Below are 14,715 nucleotides of genomic sequence, written 5' to 3' on the forward strand. Positions count from 1 at the left end.
GTTAGATGATAATCTGCTTAGAACACTAGCAGTGGAGTTATTACTTGCACAAATACATTTGCTGTAACTACTGCTGCTGTTGGATCAGTTAAGAAGCAGTAGTGATAAGGCCAAAACCACTTCATATACACTGTACTATAAGATTCAAAGCCTTGTAGGATAAGCATGGATCTGCAGGTTTACAATTTGAGTTGTGAGGAAAGAACTTAAGATTTTACCCTCTGCAGTCTGATGTTTTGGAAGATAGCATTTATTTTGTTGCATAGGTTAAGTATATAACCCATGACATTTGTTTTTATAAAACCTTGTCTATAAGGTATTTTTTTTCTGATGAAGACCTACAATTTTCTTCCTCACTTGGAATTTCCCCTGTTTTTTACATACAATGTCCAAAGGCAGGGACAGTGTTTCCATTTATGTGAGAAAGAATCAGCACTCGTGAGAACTATTCTTACATGCAGTAGCCAGCTCTTTAACATTTCCATAGTTCAAGATTAATTGCACTGAACACACACACACACACACACACACACACACACACACACTTTGATGACATAGTTTGGATAGCATATATCTTGTTAAGATTTAATTAATTATGCTTCTGAACAATTGGAAAATCAAGTTATCAATTTTTCCCTTAATTTCTATTGTTAGACATCATATATACAGATATATTTTAAGACAAAAATATATCTTGCATGAGGGGTTTCTATGTTTTTAATTATTTTTGGTGTAAATTTTGGTGTGATGGTCTAGTTTCAAGAGGGATAAGAGAATCTTGATGTTACTGCCAATTGAACTGGTTTCTAGCAGTCAATATTTGTTTCCATAGATAATATAAGTTGCTTACAGCTATGCAATTCATATTCATTCTTTCCACAAAACTTTGTTTCATTGTACACAGTACACAGGTTGTATTGCCTTCTAATCTTACTTTTAAATGCCAAAGAAGATTTCTTTACACATCCACAAAGTTGTTGTATTTACTTTTGAGTTTAAGCCAATAAATATGCATGCTATTGGCTTAAAAGTTTAAACAGTCATCAAATACAGCCTCTCCCCTTTTGATTTGTCTTGATTACAAGTGTGCACTTTAAGCAAATTGCCCTCCTTGTGATATTTTGATCAGTTTGTAACACTGCCATCACATAAAGTAAGTTACTGGTTTTATGCCAGAAAAAATATAAAATGGACCACATGTAGTTTTTTCTATTGTCTGTGCCAAATTAGGACCTTTGTTGATGGAGTGCATGAAAGGGAAGACATTCAGAGGCTTTATTCCTTTTGTTTACCTCTCACACAAAAGTAAATTACAATTTGCAGAGTTACCTGTCTCTGAATGGAGGTGAAGCCCAGCAGTCCCTTTTTAATGAGCACATTGATTGATAACCACAGGGAAACACGGACTCCTTTTCACTGGGAGGGTTGCCCAGGACATTTTATTGGACATGCCTGTTAAGCAGGTACACCAAGACCTGATGACCAGCATGCTGTCCTCACACCGTACTCAAAACTTGTAGTTTGCAAACTCCTAATTCCTCCTCTTCTACTCATGCTCCAGCTGAGGCATGACTGAGTGCACAGTGCACGCATTCTTACAGATTTACCTGCATTGCTTGTGGTGGGACTGTAGTCCTTTGTGTGTGTTTTGGAATTTTACTCCAACCTTAATATCTTAAATTTCAAGGTTAGTCTTTTTAGCAATTACAGGAAGCTGCAGCATGTACTATTGAAACTTATCTGCTCCAAAGTAAGCTTTAAACTTTCAAAACAAGGTGGCTGTGGAAGTGCAAATAACTACTGAGTAGATGCAGTTACTGTATACAGGAAGCTAGGATCAAGTTCAAATAAAAGCTCTGGGCACTGGTTCTTAGCAACTGATTTTAAAGCAGTTGCAATCTTCAAAGCTATCTATTTATCTCCAGAGCGGAGGCCCTGGGTATTATATACCTAATGAGTTAGACCATCTGAGCAACCTTTTTTCACATTAAAAAGCTACTTTAACTTTTTCCCTTGCCAGATTAACTGTTCAGTCCGTTTCTGACAGATGAGATCAGCTATATGGAATTTTAATACTGTGTTTCTTTTAAAATGTGTCTCTGTTTATTTCCTCATGCCCGAATGGAAGTTTTAAGACTGTTGAAGTTCAGAATTGGTTGTGTAATATTACTGTTACTGTTCCGGGGTATTTGTTCCATGACAACTGGTCACACACATAAAGAACAAATAAATAAGTAGAAGTAGAAATAAAGACACGATCTTGTTCCCAAAGAATTTTCAGCTAGGGTCCTGATCCACTAAAAGGGTTATGTGCTTAACTGTATGTGCCATGTGTGGTTCCATTGACCTCAGTGTGAGTATTCACAGTATTCACAGTGGTTTAGTGTGTATACATCTTTGCAAAGTTAGGAGATAAACTATAGTATGTCTGTTAAAATTTACTTTGCTTTCATGAACTGTAGTTTCTTTTTTTCACCCCAAAATGTATAGAGTATTCTAGATATTTTAAAGTACCTAAATTTCATTAGAAAATGAGTAAACTATAACATCACATAGGCACTAATAATTTTTTCTGAAAGCAGGAAGGGAAGGTGACGTTTAAAATTTCAAAATAACTCTCATATTTCTACAGTTTAAATGTAAAAAAGCAGCACTCTAATAGAAAAAAATCTATATATTCTTATCTAATGCCCACTTAAATGGGAATACTTCATGGGAGCGTAAATGTTAGCTTCATTAAATGTTGGTATAAGCTATATAGCTGAATATGCACAAACCCAGAGATTGATTCTATCACCTACATTTTCAGGAGCATACCATCATGGGCCAAGCTGTGAATTTCTTATTTGTATTGGCAAGAAGTTACCTGTGCAAGTGCCTGTGAAATAACGTGTTTTTGTGCAGTGAGGCATTAGTTACCATAAGGATGGCAGAACCACAGCATATGAAAACTACCCTAACACGTAGCATTGGTGAACACGTCTCAGAAGTGTCTTCAGGGAGTTTCAGTCTGAGGGTGTCAGTGTGATCAAGACATTCCTGGAATTTTATTAAGTGTACTTACTTTGGTTTTGTTAATGCAAAGAAAAAGAAAACAACCAATTTTAGGAAACATACCTGAAAGTATCTGACTTACTATGTGTAAATTCCACAGAGCTTTATTAAATATGTCCTTTGCTGAAGTATCTTTATAGTGAATTTCTTAATCTGGAAAGAGCAAAAGTGTTTGTCTTGGGGTTCAAATACTGCTGGCATTGCTGGAATTAAAAGTTTTATCTCCTTCATTGTCCACTTTTTTTAAGACCTTAAATATATTTTCATGGTAAATCCAGCACCGAGGACAGGGACTTAAAACAGTCTATTCCTTTAATTAGAAATACGTATCTGTACCATAATAAAAACACAATTTAAAATAGAACAATAATAACAAAGTATGAATGAATACTAATCACAGTACGAGGGAGCCACTAGCCTATAGCTAAGGCTGAATTGATAAGAATTGAACTGAAAGCAGAGTAGCAATCAACAAGGGAAGAAAGCCTAGAGTAAATAAGAAAAATAGTTGTGGTTGATTAAGTTCCAGTCTGCCGGGGAAGGCAGGATTTTGAAATTGTGTTCTTTGGCGACTGTCTCAGGGAACGTGCTCTGGTCAGTGACAAGCACAGTTAAAAACTACATGGTATCTGCTGGATCCTGGTGCATTATACGACGTGCATATATATATATATATAAAATACCACCACTGGTTATTTGGTCAGAAGTTTTCCCCTCTGTGCCATGCAATTTCACTAGTCTGCTGCATAGAACATGGTAATAAAGCTGCCTCAAAAACAAGGGTAATTTCACAAAGCTTTCTTCAGAATCAGGTTACAGACAGTGCTGTATTGTAACTGACTGTGTGATAAATCTTCCAGGTACCAGTGTGATACTATCCCCGGGGCGGATGGCAGCAGGTCGGAGGACCTCCGAGGTCAGCTTCCTGGTGGAGAAGAAGTCACCACTGCACCTTCCAGGTGTAACGAGGTTGCTCCACCCATACAGCTCTGGGGTACGTAATCAGGTGACATACACGAGTGACCACTGCCCAGGGGAATCTCGCCACTCCCAGATCCCAGTGCAGATGTGCTAACATGTATTAATCAACTCTAATTAAGCTGCTTTCCATGACTAGGTTGCCAAGCTAAAAATTTGGGAGAGGGCGTATAACAGCACCACCTGGCGACACCTGCCGCGACGCCATAAGGGGTGGTCTAGACCTCAAAGTTTTGTCGGAACGTAACTTTTATTCCGCAAAGCTGCTATCAGACGCGGGGGGGGGGCCGCGTACAGCCCTGCCTCAGCACCCCGCCGGCAGGCGCTGGTTTCAGCAGCGCCGAGCTGAGCCGCGGGGGCAGTCGGCAGCCGCTTCCCCCGGGCTCCGCGGGGGCCGGAGCTTGGCCCCGCAGTGGATTAAACTGGGAGCGCAGAGGCGGCGGCGCTGGGCCGCGGCCTTCCCGGCGCCCTCCCACACCCCTACGCGGGGCGGAACGCGCCGCGCGGGGCCGCGTTGCGCGGGGAAGAGTGCGCGGCGGCACCGGCGGCGGCTGAGGGGCGGGCCGCCATGGCGGTGGACATCACTCTGCTCTTCAAGGCCAGCGTCAAGACGGTGAAGACCCGGAACAAGGCGCTGGGGGTGGCGGCGGGGGACAGCGCTAGGGACGAGCTGCTCAAGCGAAGCGCCGCCCGCTCCAAGAGCGACTTCACCGGCCGGGCGCGGGAGGTGGTGAGTGCGGCGGCGGCCGGCGGTCGGGCCCCGGGCGGGGGGAGGGCGATCGGCGGCTGGGCCCGACGGCGCTTGACGGCGCCCCCTCAGCGGCTCCGCCCGGGCGCCGCCGCGGGCAGCCCGCCCCCCTCACCCCCGCCTCGGAGCGGGCCGCCGCGTCCAGCTCTTCCCCGGGGGCCCGGGGCGAGCGAGCGGCCCCCGGAGTCGCCCGCAAGCAACCCCGGGGCAGCTCTTTCCCACACGGATGTGGGCTGGGAGGGCGGGAGCGCGGCGTGAGAGCCGGGAGCCCGGCGGCTGATGTGGCGGCTGGGGAAGGCTCCGAGCCCGGCTGTCGCCCGCCTTCCCCCCCCCCGGCGCGGCTCCGCCCGGGCGGGGGCCCGCTCCGCGGCAGGGGCTCGCAGGGTCGTCCCGGGGGGGCCCCCTGGCCGCGTCCCCTTCCTGCCAGAGCTGGCGCCGTGCGAAACCGGCTTCCCTTCACTCTGTGCCGCGGTCGTTCACAGAGTGTTTCTTCATGCCGGTTGCCACGTAAGAGAACGCTTCCGTGGCAAATACGAGCATAAGCGTTTATAATGTTGCGCTGTGTATATACCATCTTCAGCTTTGTTGTTGTTCCCCGTCACACGCTGTGGCTGTAAAGTGCCACAGTTCTATACAAATTAAATGTACGAAGGTAATCAGAACGTTTTAAGACTTGAAAAGACAAGCACTGAGAAGTTAAGGAGTTACAAGGCCGAAGGCTGACCAGCATTAATAATAGCCCTCACTCCAGAGTCATGCTGTAAAAACAAATTTGTTGCAGATTATTTTCTTCCGTACTGAGTAAAACGCAGAGAAGAAAGTCTGATACCAAAGCAGGGTTTGAATAACACATTTAATAAGCTACTGGACCATTTTTATTAAAAATCAAGAGAAAAAGACTTCCTAGTAGGCTCTCTGAGGAGACAGGCTTACAGAACGCATATGCAAGTTTAGGGCTTAAGAATGCACAAGTAACCTTTTCCTGCCATTTTCTAACTTACATTAATATCTGTGCTTGAAAACGAAATTATTTGTCAGATTTCTGTGCTAACTACTTTTCCCAGTTCTGAGACTTAAGACTAATGTGTTTTATTATACTTGGTGTTTGACATTCAGTAGCTTAGTGATTGCTTTGAGGCCTAAGAAGAGTGTGTCAAGCTGGGTGCCTGTTAAATGAACATATAACTATTAAGCATTGCAAAAAGTTGGTTTAAATTGACTTGTCAACTGTGAGCTCTACAGTAGGGATCTATCTGCAATGATCAGACCAGTCCATAAAACTACATTCCAGATCTTGGTCCATGAGATCTACCTTTTTTCCACCCACTGCATCTCCTGATTTTAACTAAAGATATTTCATGTTCAGCAGTGTTAGAAAGAACAGGCTCCTTCAGTCTTACCCTAGAACAGGACAGCCTTTTTAATTTTTAACACAATTTGTGTGTAAATTCCTAGAATCCTAAGAAGGATTGAAATGCTATCACAGGGCATCATTTATCTGCATCGTCAACACAGCTGCAACTTTTAAATCTGCCATTCAGAACTCCAGCATTTCAGCTGATGCTGAGGGCAGGTTGTTACCCTCTAAGGGTTTAGCACTTGATAGTGTTTGAACGCTTTGCCAAAGTGTTTCAGTTATTTGCAGTAGCAGAGGAAGCAAGAAGAAATCTGAGGTTTTTAGCTTCTGTTCTAGATTATTCTGTAGCCACAGACTTCTGTTCGTTCCCACTGAAGCTTTTTACCTTCTGCCCCATTGCCTCCAGTACTGTCTCTGTCTGCACTTTGGTTCTTCCTTCTCAGTTTCAGTGTCTGTATTCCAAATGATACGTAGCCTCAGACTAGGCTCACACCCATTTCTTCCTTCCTCCTAATATTTTCTTTCTCTCCCCTTCTTACCACCAACTCTTCCTTACTTTTGCCTCCTCCCAGTTTTGGTTTTCTTTAAGTTCTGTTCATACTCATGCCTAGCCTCACCTTCATCTTCTCATTGCCCAGCCATAGTCCTGTGCAGTGGTGGCATGCTATAGCCACGTCCTTTTCTTCCTGCCATAGTGCTTTGTTTCCCCCTGTTCACACAGCTGTTATTTCCTTCTGGCCCCCGTCTTCTCCCTGAGCTCCACCTCTTTTCTGAGTTTCCTCGGGGCACTGTCCAGGCAACAGAAAGAAGGGCAAAGATGTGGATGAAAGTATCTTGTTTAATTGCAAGAGCTTCAAGTGAAGTAAACAGCTAATGCCAAAGTGGGTGAGCCGAATGGTCTGTCTGAGGGGGGAGAATGGGTTTAATTGATGGTACTTAGATAAACAATGACTTTAGAGTAGAAGCCAAGGCTAGAAATGTGTTGCTGAAGCAAGTCTGAACACGATTTCTGTCAACATGCTTACCAGTGAGTAGGAGTGGGATGGATTGGCTTTGCTCCTGTAACTCAGTTACATTTGTGACAGTGAGCCAACAACCTGCCAGAGCAGAGACCACTATTTTAATGTGTGAATAAAGCACTGAAACTGCAGCTAGAATAAGCAGGTTTGTAGTACAGTAAATTATGATTTTAATTGCTTGTTTCAGCCAAATACAGTTTGGTTTGATTATGTGCGTGTCAAACTCTCTTTCAAATACTTTGTTGTAGCCTCGCAATTAAAAATGTAGCTGCTTCTGCCAAGGCTGTGCAACTTAGCTTGCAAATGTAACCTTTGATAGATGCATTCATTCTTTAACATATTTCTTTTTATTTAAAAGCTCCCCCAAGGCTAGTGAATTCTTCCATATCTATGTGCAGGTTTTTTGTTTATTGTTTAATCTGAGGAACATATCAAATGGTTAACAAGTGTTGTCTTTAAAACTTGTTGTGAAAGATACTGGTCAGATTCCATATAGGATAACGGTGGAGACCCTGTATAACCTACACCTAGTCACTACTTTCATTATGCCTTATTTCATTGCAGACTAGAATAGTTTCTGTTGGAAGGGGCCTACAATGATCATCCAGTCCAACTGCCTGTCCAGTTCAGGGCTGAGCAAAAGCTAAAGCATGTTATTAAGGGTATTGTCCAAATGCCTCTTAAACACTGCCAGGCTTGGGGTATCAACCACCTCGCTAGGAAGCCTGGTCTAGTGTTTGACCACCGAGAGGTAAAGAAATGCTTCGTAATCTCCAGCCTAAACCTCCCCTGGCGCAGCTTTGATCCATTCCCATGCGTCCTGTGGCTGGATACCAGGGAGAAGAGCACCTCCCTCTGCACTTCCCCTCCTCTGGAAGCTGTGAAGAGCAATGAGGTCTGCCCTCAGCCTCTTCTCCAAACTAGGCAAATAAAAGTCCTTAGTTTAAGATGTCCATTTGACATGTAAATATGGAAATATTGAAATACTTGATGCAGAGTCTACACACAGGCCTCCTCCTTTCAATCTTATATTCTGGGTGGGTTTGCCTAGCTTCTTGCTAGAAGAAGCAAGAAGAGCTGTGCTGAGGCCGCTTGTGCTCCAAGCTGTGGGAGCAGCAGCCAGCCCCGGTCCAAACAGATGGCAGCACAGCTGGAGTGCAGGGCTGAGAGAGCGCTGAGCCCTGCCTGGGGCGGCCACACAGCTGTAGGATCAGAGTTCTCCTTTCTAGCCCCTCCCATGGAGGTTTTGTATCACATTATTAATGCGTTTGAGCACTTGGCTGAACTGTATTAAGCGATGTAACTTTATCATACATAGTATATTTTCTTCCTCCTTTTTCCCCCCGAAGGACTATGAGTTTTGCTGTAGGATCTGAGGACTGTGGAAACGTTTACTTTTTTTTTGGTCATCTTTGTAGACAGACTCCAAGTGGTATTTAAGAATGAAAATTGAAGGTGCTTAGCAGTTGGAGAAGAAGCTGGGAAAGTTGTAATAGTTCCTGTTTTCTGTTGAATTTCATTTTTCTTGCTTGAGAAATCTGTGTCTGCACAGTGGGCTTCTGTATTTATGGTAAAGTTTCATTGCAGATGAAGAGATAGTTATAAAGTTCTGTTTTACATACTCAAACTTAACATGAGTTTTTTAGGTGGGTTGAAGTAGAATGTGGAATATAAGAGCTTTGACTTGAATCAATATTGTGGGGGGAAACCGGTTTAGAGATGGGAGGATGCTTTTTGTGTGCTCTTGGTGTTTTGAGTTACTCACAAAAAATATTTCAACATTCTGTGTTAATTTGTATTTTTTCAAAACTGACTGTTTTATGCTCAGGTATACTGTATTGCTGCAGTCTGTGGGGAGCTGATGAAAGTTTTTGTATTTGAGACTAACTTGATAACACAAGGATGTTACAACCATTGTAATGGTAGTTGTAGAGACTGTTGTTGCTGGTGATATTGTTAAACTGTGACAAAACTGATCTGTTTGCCTATGGATGCTCTTCTAAATCAAAGATGAATATTATGGCCTTGGACTTCTGAAAGGATTTTCTTTGCCCCAGCATTGACCCATCACTGTTTATTTGGTTTGGGTTTTTTTGGTCTGTCAGCTGCATTGTACAACTGCTGGGTTGTCCAATATGTAATGAAAGATGACAAATGCTGTATGTATGGTGAATGTTTTTGGCATCTCTCCAGTTGTTCACCAGTTATATATTGACTAGGACCAGGTAAGAAAGGGTTGTTGAGGGATTCCCTACAAGAAAGCTAGAATAAGTGACAGACTTTCCATTGCTTGCAATTTATAAAAGACTGTTAGAATTCATTATGTATATGTTAGTGCTTTTTGCACAAAAGCAGCATTTATTTTTTTCCTTAGACTTCTACAGTGATATGGCTATTTAAAATGTAGTATACAGGGATGTTAAGTTTGTATTTCATCATACTTTTACAGGCTTACGTAGTTGTGGTGAGTTGCCCCTGTCTGGACACAGGTGCCCACCAAAGCTGCTCTACCACTCCCCTCCTCAGTTGAACAGGGGAGAGAAAATGTAACTAAAGGCTTGTGAGTCGAGATAAGGACAGGGAGAAATTGTTCACCAATTAACGACATGGGCAAAATGGACTCAACTTGGGGAAATTAGTTTAATTTTATTACCAATCAAATCAGAGTAGGATAACGAGAAATAAAACCAAATCTTGAAAACACCTTCCTGCCCCCTTGCCTTCTTCTTGGACTTAACTTTGCTCCTGATTTTTCTTTACCTCCTCCCCACCAGTGGTGCAGGGGGATGGGGGTTGTAGTCAGTTCATCACCCATTGTTTCTGCTGCTCCTTCCTCCTCAGGGGATCTCCTCACACTCTTCCCCAGCTCCAGTGTGGGGTCCCTCCCACAGGAGACAGTACTCTATGAACTGCTCCAGCGTGGGTCCTGCCATGGGCTGCAGTCCTTCAGGCACAGACTGCTCCAGTGTGGGTCCCCCATGGGGTCACAAGTCCTGCCAGCAAACCTGCTCCAGCGTGGGCTCCTCTCTCTCCATGGGTCCTGCCAGGAGCCTGCTCCAGCACAGGCTTCCCACGGGGTCACAGCCTCCTTTGGGCATCCACCTGCTGTGGTGTGGTGTCCTCCCTGGGCTGCAGGTGGAGATCTGCTCCACCGTTAACCTCCATGGGCGCAGGGCAGAGCTGCCTCACCATGGGCTGCACCACGGGCTGCAGGGGAATCTCTGCTCCGGCACCTGGAGCACCTCCTCCCCCTCCCGCTTCACTGACCTGGGTGTCTGCAGAGTTGTTTCTCTCACATATTCTCACTCTTCTCTTGGCTGCAGTTGCTGTTGTGCGGCAACTTTTTCTGCTTCTTAAATTTGTTACCCCAGAAGTGCTACCACCATCACTGATGGGCTTGGCCTTGGCCAGTGGTGGGTCTGTCTTGGAGCCATCTGGCATTGGCTCTATCAGACACGGGAGAAGCTTCCAGCAGCTTCTCACAGAAGCCACCCCTGTAGCCCCCCCCACTACCAAAACCTTGCCACACAGACCCAATACATTATTTTCTTGGTATGGTATCAGATTTGAGATTAAGCTGAGTTAATGTGCTAAGTGCTTGAAGAATTTTAAAGGTTAGAGCAAAAGTTGAAGTGCTCAGTGAGTGACAAACATAAGCAGTTCAGGTATAGCATAGGCCCAGTTTGTGACACATGTTTGCATCTTTACCATGGTTTTAAACCTGCAGTTTTGGATATTTTAAAAAATTGTCAGTTTTGGAATGTGTTTGGCACTTGAACTTCTGTTTTAGGACAGTCCTAAGAAATCTGACTATTTAGGCCTTTCCTGTTACTTTTTGATGGCAAGTATGAGCTATCGGGAATGTCAGTTGTCAAATACACTTCTTAGTTATTTGAAAATATTGAAGGAATGAGAACTTCTTATGACTGCTGGCTTCTCAATAGGTGGTGGAGAAATGGAATGAGAGCTGATACAGCCTATTAACAGAAATAAAGATGGATTAATGGTCAGGCAGAATTGATGGGCTTGATCACAGCCATGAATGAAATTTTGTGCTTTGCTAGGGAGATTCTCTTCTTTAAGGTTTTGTGAAAAGCTAAAAAATGAAGTGCTGGAGCATGAATTCTTCAAAAGCAATACCAGACCTATCAGAAAACATATCCTTGAGAATGGAAAATTTAAAAGGTTAAATGTTTCTAAGTCTTTAAATGCAAAATTTCAGAATGATCAAATGTCTGTGTTTGAAGCTGTTGAACACATAAGGATGCCAGATTCATGAGGCTACAACATCTGTTACTCATATTACTTCTGTGTATGGATTCTGTAGGATGATTAACTGATTCTTCAAAAAAAATTGGTATGATAGGCCAATATTCACATCAAAAATATGTTCGGCTGCTCTGTACAAATATGTAATGAGGAGGAAAAATCCTCACATAAAACTTGTCTCCAAAACTAGTTCTTGTGAAAGCCAGACAAATGACATTGAATATAAATTTTGAGCAAACCTTTTAATTACAAGGCCACCTGACTTTCATAGTATACTTCTCTGACTACACATAGGTTCGCTTTTCTGGGGTTTTTTGTTTGGTTGTTTTTTTAAATTGAACATACACTGAGTAGAACAGCTTTTCATGCATACCTGTGTAAATGCAACATATCTCATTGTTTGGATGCAGCCCAAGGGATAATTCAAAATAGCATTGCTATTAGACAAGATGGAGAGCTGATGTTTGGTCCTTGGTCCCAAATGTGGGATCTTCCTGCACATCTTTGCACAGTTTGGTATTTAGAGCATTCTCGTAGGAGAAAAAAGGGGTGGGGGTGTTTGTATATGGTGTTACAGTGGCTTATTCTTTGCCACTGTCACTGCATTAATAAAGCCTAAAAAAATGTGGGGAATGCCCAAACCAGTAGCTGGTCCCACAAATTGACCATATAGGACCACCTTGAACAGCATGACATAATTATTGACATAGCACAATTAAAAGTGAGTGTTTTTAAACATGTGTACTTTCTAATCCTTTTCACACTATTCAAGGTTGTTCAAAGAGGTACCAAGAATAAAATTCAGCCACCGAAATTGTGTAATGATCTGGTTACAGTATGTAATCACTAGCCGGTACATGGTGCTAATAGAGAAAGACAAGTCTGCACCCTCACTGAAAAATTTCTAAGGGTTTACAAATCAAAAAAAGTTTGAAAAACATCAGTAGATTATTAGATCTAAGTTTCAAACAAAGGATTTATCGTGCTTAATACCCTTTTAATATCGTAAGTAAGGAGTTGGCTTGCAGTCTGGGAGGTCCACAGGCTTTTCCACTGCCTACTTTCAGATATATAGTAGCTCCAGTGGTAGGCAGGTACCAATCTGTTGATGCAGGGAGTAACACCGTCCCTGTTCTAAAAGTAAAAGGTATACGAAAATAAAAATGACAAGTATTAAACATTTTATTGGAATATGACAATAATTATTATGCTGCTGGTTCTGAGTCAAGTTCAGGTTGGTGTCTCCAGAACATACCAAATTGTATCTAAGCTAACCAAGAAGTATCCAAAATAATGAAATTGCTAGCTTGATATATTAACTTTTTATAGGATGGCACATGTATTTGTCAGGTCTGAAATAGACCTGAATGGGGTTTAATTCCGAAAACTTCCATATCTGAGAGTGGTACTATTAAAGTCTATGGCAGAATACAGGCAACACATCAAAGACTGCATGCTCACCTAGCGAACTACTTCTGTTGTAGTTGAATAGCTGATACTAGCCAGTGCTATGAGGGAAATGGCCAAAAATGGTTAAAATGGTGTCCTTTGATGGTTTTGGTTTTATACTCAAACTACAAGAATTCTAACCTGATTTACTAAGGTTAGTTTATACGATCGTTTTGACTGTAATGGTTACATAAGAATAAGTCCCATGAGAGAATATTTGGATGCAAGGGAAATATATACTGCTTATGGTATAGCCAATTATAGTCTTTATTAGAAATTAATGACTGTGCCAAATTTTGGACAGCAAGTGATATTTCAGTTCACTTCTTAACTTTTAATGAGAGGTAAGTTCTAATAAATTGGGCCCATAGCTGAGGTCATTACAATTAATTCTGACTTCTCCTATGTACAGTTATGAACAGTCACTTTTTTCTCAAAGTTCACCAATGGTGCTGCATTTTGTACTCGTTTACATGCTCATGGCTTTCCCTTCCCCATTTTCTAGGCAGAAAATATTCTAAATGATACTTTTTCAAATGGGGAGTTACAGTGTACTGCTTTCTAATATTTCAGATTTATCTCTTCCCCTCTGCAAATTATGGTTAATTTTAGTTTTTTATTACGAGCATTTATTGTTTTTACTTCTCATTTCCTTCATCCTTGTTAGAGAAGAAACTTAGCCTGAGAGATTGAAGGGAAAGGAGTTGATAACTTTAATTGGTAGAGGAGAAACACATAAAAAGATGGTTAGGGAAATGGCAGGGGAAAGTTTTTTGTTGGTGGTTTTTTTTTTTTTTTTTAGATTTTTGGAGAGGAATGAAATGCTGACCTTGTTTAATGCAATAGGATTAAATGCCAAATCACTAATGTTCCGCATGTGATGCTTTTGGTTTTAGCAAAACTCACATGAGTAACAATGGTGAGGGTATAGGTTGGCCTTGGGGGAATTGTTATGAACTCTTACATTTGGGGAAATGTCTGTGCAAATGTCTGTTGTTGTCCCCCCCTGCTTTGTTTGTTTGTTTTAAAGTCCATTCTTAACTCCATGGGAATTGGTTTCTGAATATAGTTGAACAGCAGGATTGAAAGTTGACTTGGGAGACAGCTTTCCTTAGTCTCTTATTAGTTTTGTTTTATCTCACTGGACCTCATGTGGTGCTGAGGAGTACAAAGTATCTAAGGCTGCAGTTCCCATTTTGAGGATGTTGTCTTTGTCCTCACCTCACCTCCTTCCAGGTTAGTTGTGGGAGGTTCTTTCCTGAGTTGTTGGAGGAATTGTTCTATCATGTAATTGGTCACTATGAACTCTCTCCCAACTGTGGTTGTCCATAAAACTCATACCTCCTATGAGTTCTTGATTTGTCATCTTGTCACAAATAAAGATAAAATTTATGCAAGCTTATAGTGCATATGGAAGCGGAGGAAAGCTGAGGTTTGTCATCTGTAGCCTCCTTCTTTTCTCAAACATAGGTTACATTAGCATGACATCTGAAGAAGGAGAAAGGTGGGCCAGGGGCAGGGTGATGGGTTCTGTGGCATCTGAAAAGCTGGACAGATAGAACAGAAGAGAGAGACAACAGAAAGTGAACAGGCTTAGCTGGAAGAAAACAGAATGACATAGGTTGGAGAACAGACAGTCTAACGTGAGAGGCAGAAATATGGGTTAAAAAAAAAGAATGAATACCAGGAAATAATATGGAGGTTATGATATAATACATCTAAATAGGAAAGAAAGGAAGGGAAATGGAAGAAGGAAAATGAGAATGAAACTTAATACCTACAGGTTAGTGAATTTAATTGATGCATTTATGCTTTACTGTTTCTCTGAGTTATTTAAGATT

The 14,715-nt window shown here is 42.2% G+C and overlaps 1 protein-coding gene across 2 annotated transcripts in view; it reads left to right on the plus strand.

Annotated features, from left to right (window-relative positions):
* Positions 1-4,449: 4,449 nt before the first annotated feature.
* STX18 (syntaxin 18) overlaps positions 4,450-14,715 on the plus strand; it is a 70,867-nt gene continuing 60,601 nt past the window's right edge. The window contains exon 1 of one of the 2 annotated variants that reach the window (XM_074822112.1): positions 4,450-4,762. In XM_074822112.1, the coding sequence (XP_074678213.1) occupies positions 4,601-4,762 (162 nt within the window). In that variant the 5' untranslated portion in view covers positions 4,450-4,600. The remainder of the gene's footprint in view (positions 4,763-14,715) is intronic. The other variant, XM_074822113.1, reaches the window with a different exon arrangement.

This window comes from Strix aluco, chromosome 4 (assembly GCF_031877795.1).
Source record: "Strix aluco isolate bStrAlu1 chromosome 4, bStrAlu1.hap1, whole genome shotgun sequence".
In the NCBI taxonomy this organism is placed as follows: domain Eukaryota; kingdom Metazoa; phylum Chordata; class Aves; order Strigiformes; family Strigidae; genus Strix; species Strix aluco.